The 24,040-nt window shown below is 41.3% G+C and overlaps 1 protein-coding gene across 2 annotated transcripts in view; it reads right to left on the reverse strand.

The window, feature by feature from the left end:
• Nucleotides 1-8,697: 8,697 nt before the first annotated feature.
• ZCW7 overlaps nt 8,698-24,040 on the reverse strand; it is a 40,379-nt gene continuing 25,036 nt past the window's right edge. Inside the window, exons 4-10 of one of the 2 annotated variants that reach the window (XM_086525409.1) lie at nt 10,380-10,500; nt 10,061-10,284; nt 9,856-9,943; nt 9,567-9,779; nt 9,361-9,482; nt 9,247-9,279; nt 8,698-9,169 (exon numbers count right to left, since the gene is read on the reverse strand). In XM_086525409.1, coding sequence (XP_086381535.1) covers nt 8,989-9,169; nt 9,247-9,279; nt 9,361-9,482; nt 9,567-9,779; nt 9,856-9,943; nt 10,061-10,284; nt 10,380-10,500 — 982 coding nt within the window. In that variant the 3' untranslated portion in view covers nt 8,698-8,988. The remainder of the gene's footprint in view (nt 9,170-9,246; nt 9,280-9,360; nt 9,483-9,566; nt 9,780-9,855; nt 9,944-10,060; nt 10,285-10,379; nt 10,501-24,040) is intronic. The other variant, XM_086525410.1, reaches the window with a different exon arrangement.

The raw sequence follows: 24,040 nt of genomic DNA on the forward strand, positions 1-24,040 counted from the left end.
AAATTGTGCCCCATTAGTTGTAACTATTTTTACAAACATCACTATCATATTGTGGTTCCAATTCACATTGTGGGTATGTCTCCACTTTACTTTTTTAATTTTTATAGTTAATATTGGTTCATCCCCTCTAAGTTTACAATGAAAACGCAAGAACAACCTTTCAACTTGCACATCATTTGAAGGTTCATAAGCAATCGAGTGTAAGGCTCTCGTGTACATGCCTTCATGACTATTTTAAACTCCCAATATTGGGCGATGTTATCATAAGTGTTTTAAAAGCTAGCATCCAAACTTTGAGGTGTTGTCCAATGACTGTAGAAAAATAGTCTCCTTTTTGTCAACCATTGGAGTTCAATTGAAGTTATCATTTCAAAGGAAGTCCTTGGAGATCTCTTGAGGCATTACTGTTAATCTTTCAAGGATGTTTTATGCTAAAGGTGGATTTTGATCATCTACAAAGGCAATCAACTTCACATTTTTATTCAAAGCTCAAGGAGGAGTATTCTACAAAGGGTAATTGCTTTCAAGTTTTTGGCCTGATCTTCATTAGATTCGATCCTAAGTACTTTGAATTTATCTATCATTTCTCATCAGCCCGTTTCAATATGTATACTCTAATTGTCATATATGGTGATGATGTGTTGATATTCCTATTGTAAAGGAGCTAGAAATACAATGCCCTTTGTGGTAAGACCTCTCCCCACTACATATTACCCCATCGCTCACATCAGCGCCAAGGGAAACCTTTACAAGTTCAAGGGAGCAGGGTTCCATATATGGAAAACCAAGGTTTTAAGGGTTAACTAATGAAGAATTTGTTGAGTATTATCAATCCCACTCCACTTGATCAGGACACGGTTGTGGGCACTACATGACAAGCTACCCAAATTCTCCAAGTCAAGGATGAGAAAGCCTTGGGAATTATTCTCACCTCCCTAGATGATAACTTCATTGACTATTTGGATGAATTGAAGCATGGAAAATCTTGGAGAAGCTTGTTGGTACTAAGGCCAAGCATACAAAGATATGGTCTCAAGATGAAGGAAGGTGAAGAGCTCTTTAGCCTCATCAATAAGCTTAAGAGAATATGTAATCAAATGGTCTATATCCAAGCTCCGATGGATGAAGATGACCAAGTAGTCGTTCTTCTCGAAGATCTATCCAAGAAGTACAATCAAATTTTCATGGTTTTGAAGGACAAGGTCCAATCCCTGATCTAAAAGATGTCTTTAACTCTCTCTTAAAAGAAGAAGAAGAGAAGAATGTCAAAGGACCGTCAAAAAAGTAGGAAAATGGAGGTGCTTATGCAATTACAACCAAATTAGCTGCTAGTTAAAGACCAATTCAAATCATTTATCCAAGGATTGCTTTAGCCCATGTACTCATTTTGCAAAAAGAAGCCATCAACCAACGAAGTGTTGGTTCAAGGACAAGGAAGAGAAGCTCTCGAACCTCAAAGAAAAAGGTAAGCTCATATTGTTAAAGAACAAGGCTCTTTCCACTTTTGTATCTTAGCTTCTGACATATTCTAGAAGTGTCTTGAGTATATCAATCAAGTCTCACATGCCCTATGGGAAGCACTATGGGAAACACTAGTAGTGGAAGTTGTCAAGGAGTCAATAAGTTTGGCAATCTTCTTGTGCTACACCCATCAATCCAAGGGTAGGGAAAATTTATGTAGCTGTCAAGTTCCAAGTCATGTTTTCAAATCAATAAATCAAATCTTAAGGGGAGGAGTATATTCTAGAAGTGTCTTGAGTATATTAGACAAGTCTCACATACCCTTGGGAAGCACTAGTAGTGGAAGTTGTCAAGGAGTCAATAAGTTTGGCAATCTTCTTGTGGTGCACCCATTAGCCCGAGGTTAGGGAAAATTCATGTAGCTATCAAGTTCCAGGTCAAGTTTTCAAATCAATAAGTCAAATCTTAAGGGGGGGAGCTGTTGGTAAGCTTCACTGTATCAATTAGTGTGCAATCCCTTTAGCTTAGTCATCTCATTATCTAGTCTATGGTCATGCATCACCCATGTATCTACTCATAAGTTAGCATCCTACTAATCATGAATGATGTCACAAAGGATTGGCCTCTCAACCTCTATTTAAGAGGCACTCATGTAGTCTCATTTTCAAGCTCTAATTGCAAACTATTTTATTTCATTTCCACACTTTTGTACTCTCTTGTTCATTCTTTCTCACTTAACCATGAATGCTAGCTTGGCGAATCCCCATAACTCCCAAGATTTAGCAAGATCTAAAGGTTCCACTTGGAGAAAGGATTAGTGTTCCAATAAAGATAAGAGTTTGCACTATTTTTTCCAAATAAAAACTCTTCCATAAAAGGAAGGGGGGGGGGGGGGGGGGGGGGGGGGGGGACAAATTTTCATAGGAAGCATGACCTCAAAGAACAAGATGGTTGAAATAGGGCTATATATAGGAAGAGCCTATATATATGTTAGATGGGTGGTGATTTTTCTTGTCTCTATCTCTATGCTCCATATACTGCAACTCAAGGCAGCTTGTGGCTATGCCAGTATTGGCTACCAATGTTATTAATTCTAACATGGCCAATACAAGAACCAATTCTATTAAAGAATTTAACTCAAATGCTCACAAAAACTCGAGTTAGTTGAAATAGTTAGGAAATGCAAGAACCATTCTATTAAAGAATTTAACTCAAATGCTCACAAAAACTCGAGTTAGTTGAGATAGTTAGGAAACCAATCAAGACGATAATATTGCTTAGGAAAAAATTTCATAGGGAGCATGACCTCAAAGAACAAGATGGTTGAAACATGGCTATAAATAGGAAGAGCCTATATATATGTGTTAGATGGGTGGTGATTTTCTTGTCTCTATCCCTATGCTCCAGATATTGCAACTCAAGGCAGCTTGTGGCTATGGCAGTATTGGCTACCAATGTTATTAATTCTAACATGACCAATACAAGAACCAATTCTATTAAACAATTTAACTCAAATGCTCACAAAAATTCAAGTTAGTTGAAATAGTTAGGAAATGCAAGAATCAATTCTATTAAAGAATTTAACTCAAATGCTCACCAAAACTCGAGTTAGTTGAAATAGTTAGGAAACCAATCAAGATGATAATATTGGTTAGGACAAATTTTCATAGCAAGCATGACCTCAAAGAACAAAATGGTTGAAATAGGGCTATATATAGGAAGAGCCTATATATATATGCTAGATGGGTGGTGATTTCTTGTCTCTATCTCTATGCTCCATATACTGCAACTCAAGGGAGCTTGTGGCTATGGCAGTATTGGCTACCAATGTTATTATGGCCAATACAAGAACCAATTCTACTAAAGAATTTAACTTAAATGCTCACAAAAACTCGAGTTAGTTGAAATAGTGAGGAAACCAATCAAGATGATAATATTGCTTAGGACAAATTTTTATAGGAAATATGACCTCAAAGAACAAGATGGTTGAAAATGGGCTATAAATAGGAAGAGCCTATATATATGTGTTAGATGGGTGGTGATTTTCTTGTCTCTATCTCTATGCTCCATATACTGCAGCTCAAGGCAGCTTGTGGCTATGGCAGTATTGGCTATCAATGTTATTAATTCTAACATGGCCAATACAAGAACAGTTCTATTAAATAATTTAACTCAAATGCTCACAAAAACTCGAGTTAGTTGAAATAGTTAAAAGATGATAATATTGGTGTGCTCCTCCATAACTTAGCCAAAACAAAGTTGCTCTTGCTCTATTAAAAATTGGCCAACCATAAGTTGAACAACCTACAGCTAGTAGCATTGTCTTCTTGATCTACTCCAACAATAAACAAAAAGAATAGAAAAGAATGGTTTTCTTGATCTCTTGCTCTGTTAAATAAACTACAAATGACAACCGAGAAAAGTTTCCACTTTTGCAACACTTTGAAAATTGTCTCTAGTTGATGACAACTTTTCAATAAACACTACTAGCAAACTAAGTTGTGACACATCTTGTTTTGTGCAACTTTTTTTCAATGGTAACATCATCAGAGATTACATACAGCTTACATCAGTAGTGTTAAAAGCAGTGTTATTTTGTCAAGCACAAGTGCAACCTTTTGGAGCTTTACCTACAAAATCTATTATTGTAATGTTCCCTTTGCCAAGAGCCAACCACTTAACAAGGCCATTATTTGTATTAAAAACAATTGTTAAGAGTATAAATTTACACCAACCTGAGAGCACTTAACATTTTTTGTTGCATTGATAACTAGCGTTTGATCTTAATGCCTATTAAGGACATTCCCACGTAATCAAGGAAGACTTAAATAATTGCAACACCTTTGAACCTTCCAATATAGAAAATTTTCAAAATTTTGACTCCAATGCATCCTCGCTTACACAAGAAGATTTAGAAATTTTCTCATGTACAAAAACGGAGTCTTTCTCAATGTTTTTCATACAATGCATAACATCATGAGCTTCTGCTCGAGAGGCACCGCTTCTACTCGAGAGGCACCACATACCTAGCTAGGTACAATTAGGGGCAGGGGACCACCTTCCCCCCCACCAGGCCGGCGGTCTACTACCCCCAATCGTACCTAGCTAGATATGCGGCGCCTCCCTTATCAAAAGCTCATGATGTTGACTTAAGCCACAATGTGGGAAATATTGTGAGAATTTGTCCAAAACTTCTTGTGTTCAGCGTATTTCATTTTCAACAGATAGTAAGGAAACTTTCTTATCTAATTGCGGCAACGTCTGGGGTGCTATTGACAAAATCTTTGTGCTCTTTGTTTATTAGGACCTACACCCATAGTTTTGTTTTGCTTGAACCACCAAAAAATCTACACTCTTGCTCTATTCTAAGTTACTTGTTGGTACATCATTGCTGCTTCTATTACATGCAATTCAAAGTCTACTAGTTTCATAGTAGCTCACTAGTTTTTTGAATTTTGTGCCTCATCAAACAAAACAAGGTCTTCATAAGTTCATCACCAAAGAGGCTTCACACACACACACACAGAGAGCATAACACTCAAATGCATAAGAATCTAGGTTGAGAGCGAGGAGTATGACCAAACAAAAGGTGGAGTCAATTCATCATCACAAACGTTTGCACATCCATTTTGGCATAGTTCTAGCCTACTCATTTTCTATCCTCATCCCATTAGATATTTCGTATTTTAAGCCTCATTTTGGTCTACATGCAATTTTCAACCACCTAAGGGGAAAACAGTTACACTTGGAGATCATCCATAACAAACACTCATGGGGCTCATCATAAAAAATACACTCTTTTTGTCTTGTTGATGCACATTTTTATCATTGTACAATTTCCATGATGAATGATTTTCATGGAATAAATAAGAGTAAAAGTTTCAAACAATTGCCCTTTTTGTGAGTATAACATTTTCTTATAATTCTAGCCTTATTTTTAATTAATGCCATGATCTGGCTTATGTTTCATACTACCGACATTGATGCCAATACACAAACAACACAAAGAGTGATTTTTCAAATGGTTATATTCAAACTTCTAGTAGCCAACTAATTTTTTAAATGTTGTGCCTCATGGGGGGGGGGGGAAATTTTATTGGTCATCACAAATAGTTGAAACACCCAAAGCATATCAATGGTGAAAGCCAAGAGTATGACAAGACAAAACGTGGACTCAACTTACCATCACACAAAGTTTGCACTAGCAATTTTGGCAAAGTTCTAGCTTGCTCATTTTCTATCCTCTTCTCAATAGATATTTCATATTTGTTACCTCATTTTTCTCTTCATGCAATTGTCAACCGCCTAAGGGAAACATTTACACATGGAAATCACCCATACAAACATTCATAGGAATAACCCTAAAAAATGTGCTCTTTATGTCTGATAAATCTGAAATCTAATCATTATGCATTGTGAGTAAGAATTTTAAAACGTTGCTCTTTTAATGAGCATAACCTTGTGTGATAAATCTAGCCTCATTTCCATTAATACTATCATCCAGTCTATGTTTGAGCCTAAAAAGTAGTTCATGCAAAGAACTTTTGGCCAATGTATAGAAACACCACTAGCCTATGACATTTTTCACCCAAGATCATACACAAATTCATGGTGACCAACTAAATTATGTGCCTCATCAAATAAATTAGGGTCTTCGCCATCACAAATACTTGGAACACACAAAGCATAACAATGGTGAGAGCCAAGAGTACGACCAAACAGATGATGCAGTCAACTTAAAATTGCAAAAATATGCACCATCTAATTTGGCATAGTTTTACCATTATGTGAGTGTTCGGTTGTCTACCAAAAATGCATTACACCTTTCAAATGACTCTCAATCAAAATAGAGACTCCCGTTGGTATAATTCCACTTTTCACCCATATAAACAAGTAAGTTTTTTGAAGTGCAGAAACACTATGGAGTTTTCTCAGAAGGAAATATTCATGCATGCCAAGAGCAGTCATCAATGATAGTCACAAAGGATAACTAACTACAGAAATAGGGGGTCTACATCAGACCACCATGTGGAAAGTTGTAATTTTTGGGTAGCTCTTGCTAGATCATCTATTGGAAAGGAAGCGCGTTGTATTAAAGAACCCTCACATATATGTAATATGGCTAATCTAAAAAGTGTGCAATGAAAATACCATGTGTTGTACAGTGCCCAAAGTGTGGGCAATGAACAAACTATACATGACTTCTTTATAACAACAACTTAGTAAAGTCCAAACAACAAGGACATGCATGTTACATTTTTCCATTCGATAAGTTTATATGCCACATCTTTGTAAATTATCATAGTTACCGAGGTCATGTAACACACCATAGGAAAAACTTGTATAACCACGTGAGATTATGAAATTCTCTTCCACAAAGTTTTCAATCAAGTCAATCTTGACATGCATGAGGAGCACTTCTACAATGCCTTGAATAGTTATCCCCTACCTACCATTAGGGTTCAGGGCTTATTGAGCTTGAATGAAGAGTTGAAATTTGTATCTTAGAGAAGTGTGCATTTGAGAAAATTTATCAATGCAAGAGCTATGTTGCAAGCGAATGAAGTTGTCAAACTAGCTAAGATGCAAGGGCAAGAGGTGCCAGAGAATATGTGTGACAACATTGCATAGGGTAGCATATTAGAGGAAGTTGAGATTGATATTGACATGGTAGCAAATGTGGGGGTTGCCGCACCATTGGCCTCCACTCTATCAAACATAGCTATTAAAGAGACATGACATCACTGCTAATGATCATGGAGGAATCTGCCCAAAACATGCAACTAACCAAAAATAGCCTCTTAACTATCACAACATTATTCATGTACATAGCACTCATGCAAGGGACACAATATGAAGAGATATAAATGTTCATGCCTTGATTGCATTATTTGTGAAATGTACTAACTTGTCATTTTGTGGAAAAATGTTAAAAGGATTTGAATCTTCCCAATACTAGCAGCTCACTCCGTCTTCCCAATTCACCTTTGGCTCTATTACAAAAAGGTGGGTGGTTTTGGTTCACATTGGTAACTTTTGAACAAGATATAGTCAACGGAGGATAAGCGGCCTGAATCAACTACACATTGTTGGCATATATTTTAGAAGTTTACCTATGGTTGTGAAGAATATTGTACAAGAAATTTATATTTGTCCTTTCCCAGCCAATGCGCGAAGAACACATAGTCAAATATGAAAGTTTCAACCCAATAAGGATGCTCAATGAATTCACAGGCTGGCACCTTTATAGAGCTAGATTTGCATGACATACTGTTGGAGATATTTGTTGGGTTGATAGAGATGCACATGCTCATACATTAATTGTATCATTCGTGAACTGAAATTGAACTCCACAAGTTTCCTTGTACAAGACAAACAAGGATGTTTGAGACTCTTGCTAGATACAGTATCAAGTCACATACAAGTTCTAATCCAGAAATGGCTTCTTGGCAGTACGAGCAACTAGGGAACTGCATAAATATGACCGCAATTTCTACGGACAATATCGTGTTCCAGATTAATGTCTTCAAAGAACTCCTTATCGTGTAAGCATCTAGCAAAAGCTCGTGCAGACTATTTTCATCGATCTTTCCACTCTTATTAGAGCTGTGCACGCTTTGATAATAAAATGTAAACCCAATACCTGTCTGGAAACCAATTTATCATGATCATACTCAAATATTGCATCTGCACTCTAATGGATGACAAAGGAAGACTGAGAAGAGAGTGCAGATGAGAAGAAGAATGCTCACGACGCTCACAGCTTAACCTCAACAATCACTAATAGTGGCACATGATTTAAAGCGATGCCCATGCGAAATTCAAAAAAATACACCAAAACACCATGTAATATATACAAGCAAGGAAGATTCTGTGAGCTGCCAGCTTTGTAAGATGTAACCTTTTTGACAATGTGCACTAGAGGTTAGAAGTACCTCTGCAATGTGACTCAGTATAATTGTCACAGAGAGCCCATTGGGAAGTTTTCTTTCTAACCAATCATGATAAATTAAAACATAATCAATCATGATACATTACTCCAACAAGCAACACTCAGAAGATATCAACTGAATGTTGAATTCCCTAAACAACATAGATATTATTTCTGTAATAAGACACTCAAGTCTAAACACGATCCCCCTGCAGGAATGTACGGGAATTCGGACCTTTTGTCTTACTTTAAGTGAAAGAAGCCATCCAAAACCGTATGTAGAGTGCGGCACCGGATAAAGAATCTCAAGCAACTACCCATATCTTCATCAAGGAAAAGGAATCGAAATTTCTAGTGGTAGCGAGTTAGAAGCTCCACAAAGGCAATGTACAAGTTCCTCAATGTGGCTTACAAAGATGGAGCTACACACCTTTACTGTACTGTCCTACGCTCTGAGGTTAAAGATCAGCATTGAATGTGTACAAAAAATATGTAATAAGCAGCTATATCATTCAACACAAAGTGAACCACTGTGGCGGGGTCAGAGGCCTCGGTGTAAAATATCTGACCGCACAAAATTGTACTACTTAATATTTCTACAAACTCTGTTTAGAATCAACAATTATACTCTTCAGCCGTTTTGTGTGAGATGCAAACGAGGACCCCACTTTGAAGCTGGTATACTTGGAGAACAACGAAGGCCCAGTATCCAAAACCCATCTTTGCAAATCATCATCCTTTGGGTCCTCAACGGTAGCATGCGACGGTTCTGTCACGCTACAAAGGCTAAAACAGTTAATTTAGAACAAAAAATTACAGAGGTGGAGTCATCTCACAAATGACTCTTTAAGTACCTGCGACCTTGCGCCAACCTGCTGACACGTTCTCTGTGCGACACAATATAAAACCATGAGAAAACGTAAAGCATTGTTCTTGAACTCCTGAATTTGCACAAGAATCCACTTTACCTGTCGTTACTGTCGTCATGCTGTCCATTGCCGCTACCATGTGGATACGTTTCTGGCAATTTTTCGACCTCTCGTCCTGTCTTTCCCAGCTGTCTTCTTGAGTCCTGAATACATGCAGCATACTGCTTTTCCTTAACAACATCGACGTGTTAATATGAGAAAACATTTAAGCTAGAGCAGTTGGCTGACTGTAACGTTGCGCATACAAGATAGCTCCTGTTCACAACTTCAGGTGAACAATATCTAGGACTCCGCACGGTCCAAGTTTCTCTGTCACGCATATCAGCCCTATGCTTCTCTTTCAATTGCTCTTCTAGCTTCCGGAACTCCTCTTCTCGCCTTTTAACCTCAAGTGCCTTTTGCTCTTCTTCTCTCTGGATTTGTTCCCTCAAATGTTTTTCTTTCCTTACCCTTTCTTCCTGAAAGCCGTGTGCACAAGCTTAATTTCTCTGAGATATCAAAGGTAATTTTTATGTGAGTTCGACTGACCAGTACCTCCTTCAAACGCTCCAATTCCTTCTGTCTGAACATCTCCTGCTCAGCTGCTGCTGCCTCTCTCTCTCGCCGCCAGTTTTCTTCCTCCCTATCAGCACAGGACTCTGCCTTGTCAAACACAGACATGCACAAAGGGTAAACTCATAATACTATCCCCCTTAATGCAAATTGATGTCATCTCCTAAACAAGAGTGTAAAATTACACCTTAATCGCTGAATCCGTTCAGCCTCCCTTCTCTCTTGTTCAAACCTAGCAAGCTCAGTCTGTCTGCGAGCAATGTCTGCCTGTCGTGTCTCCATGAAGGCCTGCCGACGTCGCAAATCCTCCAGTCGCTGTTTCTCAAACTTCCTTTTACGGATATTTCCTTCAGTGAAGTAGCCATCATTGTCCCAGTTCACTTCGTAATTTGCCTTGAAATTAGAGCCTTCCTGCAGAGCCAATTGGCACACAAGCATGCAAAATAAGACCAGCAAGTATAATGTCAGCATCAGACAAAAAGGAAAATTCAACAACATAAACTAACCTTTACCATTGACCGACCACAAAAAGCTACCATTGCGTTATAGAACTCGGAATAATGCTCGAATTGCACCCATACATTACACGAAAAGGATTCCGAATCGTTTATTTGTATGTCAAGGTTCCTGCATAGCACACGTCAGTATTAGAGCCTTAACACATCCACCTGCAAAATATTGCTTCGAGAAGAATACATATTCAGTTTCTCAACAACCTATCCCACACAATTATAGTGTAATAAACTTGGACAGCCCAAGCCGAAGATGTAGAGCAACACACGTGAGAGAAACTAAGAACAACTGAGCTGAACTGAACTGAACTGCGTGCGTGCGTGCGTGCGTGCATGTGTGTGTGTGTGTGTGTGTGTGTGTGTGTGTGTGTGTGTGTGTGTGTGTGTGTGTGTGTGTGTGAGAGAGAGAGAGAGAGAGAGAGAGAGAGAGAGACGACACGGCATAGTGGAGTTCCGTGCCCAGAAGTACTGACCCCAAGGACTGGCGCCTCTTCTCGATATTTCTTTTTTTTGTTAAGCTTCAACAAGTACAATGTCCAAGGGTCCTCTCTCTGGCAAGCTCCCAAGCTAATCTGCCCGGAGAAGAGGCCTTGGCACTCTTTTAAAGGCCCCTGGCCTTGCTCAAAAGCAATTACATGAAAAGCATAAGTCTAAAAGCTTCTAGTACCCCAAAAGCTAGCGAGTTATGGGCTGTCTATACGGCATGCCACGACAGCATTGTCTCCACGATTTGCGGCGCAAATTGCCGACATCCGTACAACTTGCTACGTCATCAGCTGGCTCTGCAATTTTTGGGTTCTTGCTTTATCTTTTTAAGGTTTTAGGCTCCTCGGCCGGGATCCATAAGATAGACAACTTTTGGGTTAGGTTTTTAAACCTAACCCTTTCAAGGCCACTCGGAATCTTGTAAGTCGGTAAAACTTCTTCTACCTCTTTTGCTATGGTTTAGGTCCCCTTTTGTCCTTAAGGCCATGCCACATCATCACTTTGAGACCATAGTAAGTGTATTCTTCACAGTGGTATCAAAGAAATTTTTTTCCCAGGACCCGACGGTAGTGAGCCTCTCACCTTTGTAGCTACCCTCTTCACCTTCTCCCCTTCCCAGAGTTGTATGGAAGCTACAAAGAGATGGTGGAAACAACGAGTTCATAAGCGGTTAACGTGAGCAGCTTCTTGTCCCAACCAACCCACCCAAATCCAGACATGCACAGAGAGTATTAGCCTCGCCTTTATCCAATCGGCTTGATGGTCACACATATTCATGACTGTACTTCAGTAAAATCTGAACTAGAAGTAGAACTAGAGACGAGAGACTCAAGAGACTGAATGTGTAAACAAGGGCTGATTTGTCAGGTGGCTGCCTCGCCATGCCCATTCATGCCTCCCCATGCTCATCAGACAACTCTTCCATGTGTTTGTTCGCTAAAGGTCACACCCTCACAGCCTAATCCTTCATAGCAGACCCTTCATGCAAGAGGTGCCTGGGGAGAACCACAGCGCTGGTGACGCTTTACGCAACCAGCCACTTCACGCCAGAGGCAGGTAATAAAACAAGAGCCAGCGCATGGAACTTGGCTGCAAATATAACTTGCCCTTTTGGACCTGGATGACAGCCTATAGTGAATATGCACCCTCGACTCTCAAGACATTTTCAATGGCCTCAATGTTGTCGATCCTCTTGATCAAGACCCCTACAACACACAATCGTTCTTGTGTTGTATGTGATGCTACTTCTCAACAACCGGAGTGTCTTTGTCAACCACCAAGCATTAATGTCGACAAGCTTCAAAAAGTCTCCCCAAAAGACATTACTCACCCAAAGCATGGTTCTACAAAGATAACAAAACATAAATTACCTTCATTCGGGTAATGTGGCAGACTTGGACACACCAAGTTGGGAATCTGGCACAACACACAAGAAATCACTTAAATTTACTTCACACTTCAATAGATTCGACACGGCCCGGCGTAGTTCCGTGCCCATAGGTATTGGTCCCAAATTCTAGCGCCCCTTTCGGTATTTATTTTGTTATTAACAATTGAGCAAAGTACAAATTCCACAGGTCCTCTCTACTCAATGCTCCTGGGTACATATGAGAAACAAAGAGGCCCTTGATACAATTTTATAGGCTCTAGGCCTTCTAAAAGCAGTACATGAAAAGCTTTAGTTCTCAAAAGCATCAGTGCCAAAAGCTGGCAACGCAAATCGTGGATTTCCGTACAGCCTGCCACGTCAGCCAATCAGCGCAATTTTTGAAAATTTGTCAGGTCAGCAACTACACGCGATTCCTTCTCTCTTTTTCATTTACTTATGTGTCCCTTGGGCCCATCAAATGGGACCCCATAAGTTGGCAGCAACTTATAAAATAGTCTTTTATCCATCTGGTCATGCCACATCATCATTTTGTGACATCCCCCCTCTTGAAATTGCCCTCAATTACACCTGCAAAATCAAACACAAGCCACAAACTAGTTCAGTAGACACTGACTCTAAGTACCAACGCACTAGACGACACAAATCAAGCACTTGCACAAAGACGACAGTCACTGACCATCCAAATCACATTCAAATCAAAAATCCCATAAAGTCCATCGAGATCTCCAAGTACAATCTCTCGGCAACGTGTTTAGCAATCGCATCTAGATCCACACCAAATCTCTCACCGATGTCAGATTGACTAATTCTTATTGCTATCATGTCCATCTCATATGGAATCTCAAGATTGAAATGCTACAATCATTTCGCCTTTCAAACATGCACTCAGACACGACTCACGTGAGAGAGCATACGTAAATCAGAATCATTTCGGGAATTTCCATGTAGAAGTACTTCTTTCATAACGTCATACAACAAAATACTTCTTTCATAACGTCATACAGCAAAATACTGTCAACCCCTCAGTACCCCTGAAATCCAAAAGAAAAATCAGTGACTTTATTCCATCTGGCTAACTTGTGACAAAGGAGCGGAGTGACTCCCCTCTTGTGCAGTCCCGTCTGCACCAAACTCAACCCTGTTGATCTGCAGGATCTCTCAAAATAGTCGAAGCTATAGTGAAAGCCTCAAGGTAAAGTTCCAATATCTAAGGAGTATCTGCTAGGTCCTCCTCCTCCTCCATCCACTTCGCATCCAATGTCGGATAGTTCTTGAATTTCACTAAGAACCGCCATATCACTTTATCTCACTTTCCATTCCTTGTGAGCCAGTTGCCAGTATCTCTTCGAGAACGAGTATCTCCTTGCTCTCTTCTACTTCAGGTTGCTCCTCACGCTCCCTATCGATTGGTACCTCAACCTTGAAAGGTTTCATGAGACTCACATGAAAAGCATTGTGAATCTTCCAAGTATCTGGCAGTTTCAATCTGAAGGATACATCATTTATCTTCTCTTGAATCTAGAAAGGGCCATAATATCGCATACTTAGCTTTGGCAAAAGCCGATCCTTTCCCTTTCTTATCTCAGGCGTGCCTTCTCAAATCGTAAGAGCACTGTAACAAATTGCTGACGTGTCAAAGCCCTAAAGAATGGAGCCAACTTGCAGATGCTCGCCGAGGGACCTAAACCCTAAGAAGAACAAGTAACAGAAGAAGAAGTCCTACCAACTTATAGGGACCCCGTCCGATGGGACCCAAAGTGACATAAAGGATTAAAATAAAGCAGGACCCACACACACACACACACACACCAAAAAAAAAAAAACAAAAACAAAAACAAACTGATGACGTGGCAAATTTTCGAAAATTGTGCTGGCATGATGACATGGCAAGCTATACGGATTTCACGTTTTGCGTTGGCTGATGACGTGGCAACTGTACGGATTTCCGTAAATTATGCTGGCAGCCTTTTGGCTTTGCTTTTGGACCATAAGCTTTTGAGTTTTGAAGGCTTTTCACTGTAACTGCTTTTCAAGCCAAGGGCCTTTAAATATGAGGTTAGAGCTCATTCTCTGGCATGCTTCCCGGCAAAGGTGCAGAGTCTAGAGTACCGGCTTGTACTGTGTTGATGCAATATAAAGAAATATCGAGAGGGGCGCCAAGGTTTGGGGCCAATACTCTCTGGGGTGGAATTCCGCCACTTCGTGTCGCGTGTCGTCTCTCTCTCTCTCTCTCTCTCTCTCTCTCTCTCTCTCTCTCTCTCTCTCTCTCTCTCTCTCTCTCTCTCTCTCTCTCTCTCTCTCTCAGTTCAGTTGTTATTGAAGTGCTAAAAGTCTATTCTTTTCTATTGCAACATGGTGACCGTCTTGTGACAAGCACCCAATCATCTTCCTTCAACTGCAAGTCGCGTCGATGTTTATCAGCTCCCCCTTCTTAAGTCGTGCTTGAGACTTCTCAAAAACCTCGAGAACCTTGGCAAAAGCAGTGTCCAAATCTCTCGTATACAAATCCGCTTCAAAAATCTTATCTTTGGTGCTTAGAAATAGAGGAACCTTCGTAGCACCCTCGATTACTTCAAATAGCGCCTTTCCGTCGATGAATGAACCGTGTCGTTGTAGGCAAATTCCACCAAGGGCAAGTACTTTTCCCATTGAGTCTTCTAATCCGAAATGTAAAACTTCAATAAATCCAAGACCACTAAATTGGCTATCTCAGATTGCCATCTGTCTGTGGGTGGAACGAAGATGAGAACTGCAACCACTTGCCAATGTTCTCCCAAATTGCCCTCCAAAACAAACTAGTAAATCGTGAGTCTATGTCCGAGACTATGGACTCAGGCATGGCATGTAATCGAAAAATCTGCAAAACAAAAAATCTCGCCACATGATTAGGTTTAATCGTCTTCTTTACCGGAATATAGTGGACCTGTTTATGGAATTTGTCGATGACTCTCCAAATGTCATCATGCCCACTCTGAGTCTTCGGAAGATCAAAAATAAAATCAATGGCAATGCTTTCTCAGGGATGGGAGGATATGGGTGAAGGCTGTAGAAGTCCTGGTGCCTTATGCCTATCAAACTTGACCTTTTGGTAGACTAAACAGCTGCAAATAAACTTATCCACATCCTTTTTGAGCCTCAGCCAATAAAAGTAACGCTCAACACCCTTCAAGGTGGTATCTATGATGCGGTGGCCTGAAAAAGGTGGACAATGACACTCTGCCAAAACCTTTCCCTCAGGCTGTGCAACGCACAACATCGTTTTCCGCATCAAATAGCCGTCCCATATGGAATAGCTTGCAATTGTCTCTTCACTCTGTATCCGATGAAAGATATCTGCAAAATCAGGATCTGTGGTGTACTGATATACCATATTTTCGAAGCTTCGATGATGTATTGCGAAAATAGCTAGAACCAAGGGTTTTCTAGACAACGCATCTGCCACTAAATTCTTCTGACTCTGAGCATGGACTATCTGGAAAATGAAACTGTGATAGGATGTTAGCCCACCTCGTCTGCTTTTTCGAAAGATGCTTCTGCGACAAGTAGTAGCGTAAACTCTGAAGATCTGTAAAGACGGTAAAATCATGGATGACTACCAAGAGTGTTACGTAAAGGCGGTGTACCTCACCGTGCTTTGCTCATGTCCTCCGACCGCCCACATTTATCTCCTTATTCTTTATACATACAAAGAAGAAGGAGCTCTCACCCATTCTCACTGTGCTCATACAGTGAGATTTGGGAGCTTGACCCACATCCCGTGTACTCTGTCTCTCTCCTTCTCACTCTCCGCACATGCATGGTTATCGCGGAGAGCACGACGGCTTCAAGAGCTTCAAGGCGATCGCTCGCTCGCTCTCGGCAGTGGAGATCAAGAAAACTTGAAAGCTTTGTGAGAATGCAATGGGAGCTTATGAACTCAATTGAGAGTGATGTATGCTCTTGTGGAAGCTCAAAAAGGAGTGTGGAAGATTGTGTGTAAGCGAAGGTGCTGCCCTAAAAACTGTGTACGTAGCAGCACTGTTTTCAGATTCGTTTTTCTCCTTATAGAATGCAGATCTAAGAATTTTGCCTAAAAAGCCCATCTGTTTCGACGTAGTCTACAACTTTGCAGAAGAAACTCTTCGCAAATCCCTCACCATTTTGCTAATAATCAGCTCAGACTGACTGTATACAGAAATTGCAGGTTTTCTGTTTTCACATAGTGTGCAAGTTTGATACACTTTTGGAAGCATGACAGATGCTCCAAGTGGGTGCATAAATTCTGAGCTTAAGATGCAATTTAAGCTTGTGTAGAGCTTGTGGTTTGAGGATTTTTTGGTAGATTTGGACAATGAAAACGGGGGCGTTTACACACCATCGAAGCGATCTCTTGAGAGAGACGGTTTTTGGAGCACACATGTGGAGCTTCTTTCACACGTTTTCACAGGATACTTTGGCAGTGATTTTGTGCTTGGATTCATGGTCTTTGCGGAGGGATTTGCATATGGTGATGGCACATGGTTGATGCTCATTATACATGCACCTTGGCGAGCACTTTTGAGTGCCAGTGAGCTCTCTTGAGAGCATTGTTTTCGCATTGATCAAGTTTTCAAATTGCAACTCTTTTGGCACTTGCATATGCGCGGTCACTCCGTTGATGTACGTTGAGTGCGGATTGCCATTGTATGTAAAAATGTGGAGCCATTTTGGCATTTCTACTCACTGGCATTGAGTAGTGTTATGGTTTATGGTAGAGATTGTACTTGAGTTTTTGCTCAGTTTTCAGGGGAAACTATGTCAGATTTTTCCCCATGGTTTATGCGTATTCGCAGTTTGCTCTCCGATGGTATACTGGTCGATATATTCCGACTTTGACAGTGATCGAGTGTTTACTCTCACTTTGATAGGTTTAGAAACAGGTTCGAAGATAATTTGTGAGCTTAATTTTTCAGCCATCATTTCCTCTTTGCAGGTGCCTATATATGGCGGCACAGTTGTGACTTGTTTCTTCAGCTATTTGAGAGTTGAATTTAGGGTTGTTTTGGGACTGATTTGCAGTCATATTTTTCAACCATACACGAGCTTGTGGTACTCTACAAGTACAGTTCTTGGATAGTGGTTGAGTTTTGACCCCCACTTTTACACAGGTTGTGTATGCTACGGTTTTCTGGCACATTGTTCATTCATTGACACATTTTGACAGCAGTTTTTCACTCACATATGTATGTCATTTGTGGCGCCGTTGAGTGATACTCCGGCTTGAGCGGTTTGGCTCTGTGTATGACTTTGTGCTACGGTTTTTTGGCACATTGTTCATTCATTGACACATTTTGGCAAACAGTTTTTCACTCACATATGTATGTCATTTGTGGCGCCGTTGAGTGATACTCCGGCTAGAGCGGTTTGGCTCTGTGTATCACTTTGTGAGGTGATTCCGAACGAGTACTTTCCCGGATTGGCCATTTGGGCATTTGTTGTTGTCTCCATTGCGATTTACTATTGAGTTTTTGGCTCCAGTTACAAAAGAGACTCTGCCAAAATTTTGCCATGTATGTATGTCTATTGCAGAGGCTAGTGAGCTTGACCGTTTGCTCACCTTATTTGCTTGAGACAATGGTTTGCTCTCGGGTGGGAAAGTCTTGTGATCTCCAGCATTGTTTGTCATAGTTTTGGAGACACTTCAGGTTAGAGGTGGTTCTCGCTCACAATCGCAACTGACATGTTGGCATTGCAGCCACGATGGGCATATTAAGCGCCGTTGCTTCAAGCGTATGAGGCAGATGCATGGTGCTACTATGAGGACAAATGCTAGAGAGTATGCATGTGACGGGCATGTCACTTTTGAGTCTAGCTTGCCTTCAGACTACTTTGTGTCTTGGGATAGCACATTGTCTACGCGTTTTCTACTAGACGAGCATTTAGTTCTTCACGTGACGCCACGTCGTGATTTGTTTTGCTCTTTCTCTATTAGGAGACTTGGTAGTGTACAGTTTGCGTGGTTCAACATATGACATAGAGGGTGCTAGAGATGTATGCATCTCTTTACCTAGCAGTGCATTGCTTACACTACGAGATACACGTTATGTACCAGGACTCAACCAGAGTCTCATTTCAATGCGTCAGTTGCATAGTAGTAGACATTGTGTACTACTTGGAGAGTGGTCATTTCAGATGCATAAGGGATCGTTGGTGATAGCCAGAGTTGCTAGGAGTGGTCTGGTATACCCTTCGCATATTTCTGACACACGAGGTGGTGTAGTCTCTGTGTATTTGTAGCCATGTTTGGAGCGAGAGACGAGGTGTGTCTCTTTTGCGGATGTACTGCATGGAGAGCAGGTTATGCATTTGTCTTGTGGTGACGTTCACGCAGACAGTGGCATCTCTAGGGATGCACAGCTTGGTCAGTCAGTTGAGGTGGCATCAGTCGAGCCAGAGACCGATGCATTGTTCTATGATGCATCTGATACGTTTGAGGGCAACAGTGTCCTTCAAACAGTTGTGTGTGATTACAGTGGTGCTGATTTTTCGGTTTTGCAGTCATTCTCAGCAGATATGCCTTTGCCAGATGTTGCTAACATGGTGATGCATAGTCAGGTGGTTCTTGATGAGGATGCATATGGCACTGAGGTTGCTGACAAAAATAGGTTGGCACACATAATGCATATTTCATCGGCTTTCAGGTCTCTCATGTCTGACCTTTTGGTCTCGAGACCTGATCTTGCTTATGCAGCTGGTGCATTTGCAACGGGAGTTGTCAGTTGTGCAATGACTGACACTCGCATTGTGCATTGTGGAGCCATGCAGGTCGTCACTCGATACTTGCATCGGGAGTGTCATCGTAGCTCTAGCCCTAGTGGTATGCATGTTGCATCTACACTAGAGCGTTACAGATGCACTTACATGTTTGGAGTGAGCCAGTGGGCATAGGTTGAGAGCCGTCTTCTCTCACCTCTTGTATATACTAGTTGTAGGCTAGTCTTCTCACCACTTATCGACACAAAGCCTTTAGTGGGAGAATGTTAGGCAAAGGCGGTGTGCCTCAACGTGCTTTGCTCGTGTCCGCCGGCAAGTGTCCGGCCGCCCACATTTATCTCCTTATTCTTTATACATACAAAGAATAAGGAGCTCTCACTCATTCTCACATTGAGCTCATACAGTGAGATTTGAGAGCTCCATCCACATCCTCTCTCTCTCTCTCTCTCTCTCTCTCTCTCTCTCTCTCTCTCTCTCTCTCTCTCTCTCTCTCTCTCTCTCTCTCTCTCTCTCTCTCTCTCTCTCTCTCCGCATTCGCGCACTCACAAAGAGCTTTCTCGTAAATCTGTGTAACCATTTCAGAACGTGAAAACATCATGCTCTCATAAGCAATGACATGGCCTCCTTGCATCAAGACTGCTCCCAAACTGCGACCACAAGTATCATAGTAAACTTTGAATGGCTTTTGCAAGTTTGGCAAGGCAAACACTGGTCCCGCAATCAACTTTTCTTTGACAGTCTAAAAGGATGCAATCTCTGTCAGGCCCCAAGTAAAAGATACCCCTTTCTGAGTCAATACATGCAAAGGAGAAGCTATCTTGCAAATTTCCAAATGACCGCCGATAATATGAGCACAAGCCCAAAAAGCTTCGAACCTCATGAACATTCTTTAAATCAGACCAAATCACGAGTAGTCTCAATTTTGGCAAGGTCCATCTTTACCCCTTCTACTGAGACGATGTGTCCCAAGAAATGTATCTCAGGTAAGATAAATTCACCTTTTTCGCATTTATAACCAATTTATGTTTCCGCAATGCCTGGAAAACCTGCGACAGGTGGTGTCTGTGTTCTGCTTCTTTCTTGGAGAGGACAATGATGTCTTCTAAGAAAGTGCCTACAAACGATCAATACTCTCTGAAAATCCTATCCATCATACGGTTGAATGTCATTGGAGCATTCTTAAGGCCAAACGCATCACCAAATATTCGTACAAACCAAAAGTCGTCTTAAAAGCTGTCTTGTAGACGTCTCCAAAAGCGATTCCGATCTGATGATATCCACTCTTCAGATCAATTCTGCTGAAACTAGAGGACCCCTAGAATTTCATCGATCCTTGGAATAGGGAATCTGTTCTTGATGGTGATTTTATTGAGAGCTCTATAGTCAATGCACATTCTCCAAGATCCATCTTTCTTTAGTACTAGCAACACCTATGAACAGAAAGGTGAAGTGCTAGGGTGGATGAGACCCTTTTCAAGAAGTTCTTTTACCTGGTTCATTATTTCTTCATTTTGGGCTCGGCTAACTAGGTAAGGTGGCTAGTTCGATGGTGTACTACCCGCAATCAAATCAATTGTATAGTCTTCAGGACGTGGAGGCGATAACTCGCCTAGTAGGCCTTTAGAGAAACAACCAGCCTACGCATGTAGGAATTCTTGTCGTTCCTTTTCTAGATCAAGCATATTTGACCTTTGTTCATCATTCAGTTCTTTCAAGAAAATTCAGTAAACAAAAAGACTCTCGCCCTTCAACTTTACATCAAGTATAAACTCTTGGTCCTTCTCATTCTTCAAAGTCATTTTCCTAGCCCTATAATCAACCGCGGCGCTGTGCTTGTGGAACCAAGGGGTTCCTAGGAGGACGTCACACCCTTCCGAAGGCATGGTGTAAAAGTCATCGGGCCCTAAATACCCCTAACAATGCAAAAGCAGTTTGCCAATCACAAGTGTAATGGCAACATCACGTACGGGTGCTGCTAGAACGGCCTCAGCCTGTGGCCCCATAATCCATTTCCTCATACGTAATTCCAAGTCGAGCCGCCAATTCAATGAAATAAAATTGGCATTGGCTCTTCCGTCAAAGAAGATTAGGGCTTCTTGGTCTCGCACTTTGCCCCATGCGCGGTAAAGTTCAGTGCTTTCATCTATCTGATCCGGGTCAGTCCCCACACAATCTAGTATCAGTCCTGCTTTCACCTTTCCTTTCCTTCTGCTTTCTTCCGTTGCTCTGGAACTCTCTGGCCTATCTTTTCATTGTCCTTTAGGTGCCTTTTTTGGGGCACCGTGCTGATATATGTCCTTGTTCCCCACATTCAAAGCACTTCCCGTTTTTTAGTACTCGGATTTCTGTTCCTCTGTCAATCGGGGACGTGTATTCTTCTGAAACTTCCCTTTTCTTTTGCTACCATTATTTGAATTATGTCCAGTCCTAATTGTCAAAGGTTGATCACTTGGATACGTAAGAGTACCCGAATGCATAGCAAACCCTTGCTTAGCATGTCCCATCAGTTGTTGTATGGACTCACATTTTTGCGATAAACAGTAATCTTGTATCTCTTTGGGTAGACCACAGTAAAATCGCTTGATTTGTTCCTTAAAGGTGATCTTTTTAAAAGAAGAGGCCGGTAAGAAGGTATCCCAAAATCTTTGACAGTATATATCCAAAGTATCTACCTTAATCATCCGAAGGTGATTCCAAGCGGTAATCACATCACATTCATACTCCTGAGTGAGCCAGAAGGAAGTGAAAAGTCGCTTGAACTTCAACCACTTTGTCAATACTTCCTTTCGTAGCAAGAGAGTGGACCACCATGTCTATGCATTTCCTTTTGAATAAGATGTTGTCCTCTGAACCTTGGACTGCTCTGAATAGCGCCCTCCAGAATAAGCTATGTCGAACTGTTGAATAAAAGCGAGGGCCTTGTGCGTATCTTGGAAGCCTGAAAAAGTATCCAACTTAAGTGCTTGTCCACCCTCCTTGAAATCTTTGGTGTTCTTGCTCTTGTCCTCGAGAAAGTCATATTGGTTGGCTATGTACAAATGCTTCCTCTTAGAATAAAACATTGGTTAATCGCAATTCAAACTCTCAGAAGAGGATAAAGTCTCCTCCAAGCTGTCTAAATATTTCCGAGATCTTCGATGGGATTTGCTTTTCTTGGTCTTCTTCTTGTTCTTTCAATGTCTTTGGATCTTTCGTCGTTTCTTGCCCTTTCTATCCTCATCACTAGAATCAAAAGGGGAAGAGTTTTCGGAACTATGAAAAGAGGATGAAGACGAACTCGACACACCCTTGAAGCATAGATGGTTCTTCGTTTTTCGTGCATTTGCAAAAGTAGACTTGTGACCCAAGTAGTCAAAATAGTCTGTTAATCGACGAGTTCCTTTAAATGCTTCTTGGACTTCAAGAGTCTGTTGACTCGTCTATCGACTACGTCGTCGAGTTCATCTTCAGTGTACATCCGTGGAATAGGAGCTTTCTTCAAAGCTGATTTCAAAGGTGAATTGATGGTCGTACGCCATCGAGAATGCATCTCATCATTCGGGTGTCGGAACTATCAAAAGAGGATGAGGACGAACTCGACACACCCACGAAGCATAGATGCTTCTTTGTTTTTCATGCATTTGCAAAAGTAGACTTGTGACCCAAGTAGTCAAAATAGTCTATTGATCGACGGTGTTCCTTTAAATGCTTCTTGGACTTCAAGAGTCGGTTGACTTGTCTATCGACTACGTCGTCGAGTTCATCTTCAATGTATATCTGCGGAACAAGAGCTTTCTTCAAAGCTCACTTCAAAGGTGAATCGATGGTCGTACACCATCGAGAATGCATCTCGTCATTCGGGTGTCGGGTCAAAAGGTTCGCGTATGGGGGATCTTTAGAATTCTGGAGCATTTGCCGAGCACAAGCATCAAGCTGCTATTGACGCTCCATCTCCATCCGTTTATACTCTGTGCGTCGGGGTGGCCCGTACTCTCCTTCTGAATCTCCAGAAGGTGGCCAACGTCTATTTGAATCTTTCCTGCTTTCTCCCGACTCGGAGTTGTCACGTGGGTTGTTTTGATCCTTGCAAGATTCATCGACTGAATCCATGTGTGTCGCGATAGAAAGGATCAATTTCTCTTGAGAAGGAAAATCGACTAAGCTCTAATACCACTTAACTGATTTAGATACCCCAAGTCGGGAATCTGGCACGACACACGACTAATCACTTAAATTTACTTCACACTTCAATAGATTCGACACGGTCAGGCGTAGTTCCGTGCCCAGAGGTATTGGCTCCAAAGTCTAGCACCCCTTTCAATATTTATTTTTATATTAACAATTCAGCAAAGTACAAATTTCACGGGTCCTCTCTGCTTAGTGCGCTCCCATGCAAATCTAAGAAACAAAGAGGCCCTTGATACAATTTCATAGGCTCTAGGCCTTCAATACATGAAAAGCTTTAGTTCTCAAAAGGATCCAGCCCAAAAGCTGGCAACGCAAATCGCAGGTTTCCGTACAGCCTGCCACGTCAGCCAACCAATGCAATTTTCGAAAATCTGCCATGTCAGCAATTCCACGCGATTTGGGCCTTCTCTCTTTTTCATTTATTTATCTGTCCCCTGGGCCCCATCGAACGAGACCCCATAAGTTGAGAACAACTTATAAAATAATCTTTTATCCATCTAGTCATGCCATGTCATCATTTTGTGACACTAAAACAACTACTACTTGGAAAGAACCCTAAACGACAGAACCTTGAACTCTGAAGAGAATTTTCATAAAATGCGCTAACATGCTGACGTGGCAATCCGTACAGACGATGACGTAGCAGGGCTATACGGATTTTTCACGTTTTGTGCCACATGGCAGGTTGTACGAATTTCGCAAATTTCATTGGCTTCTTTTGGAGAGCCCAACGTTAGCTTCTGCTCCCTTCTGGGAGCAAGATGCCTTTTGGGATTAGTGCTTTTGAACCTGATTGCTTATGGGGCTCTACTTTTGGGCATCCCTTGTAAGTTTAAAAGAGCCCTTAGGCCTCTCACTCTACAGAGCATCTGGACTCAGA

The sequence above is a fragment of the Adiantum capillus-veneris genome, chromosome 12 (assembly GCF_014529385.1).
Source record: "Adiantum capillus-veneris isolate H3 chromosome 12, ASM1452938v2, whole genome shotgun sequence".
NCBI lineage: Eukaryota > Viridiplantae > Streptophyta > Polypodiopsida > Polypodiales > Pteridaceae > Adiantum > Adiantum capillus-veneris.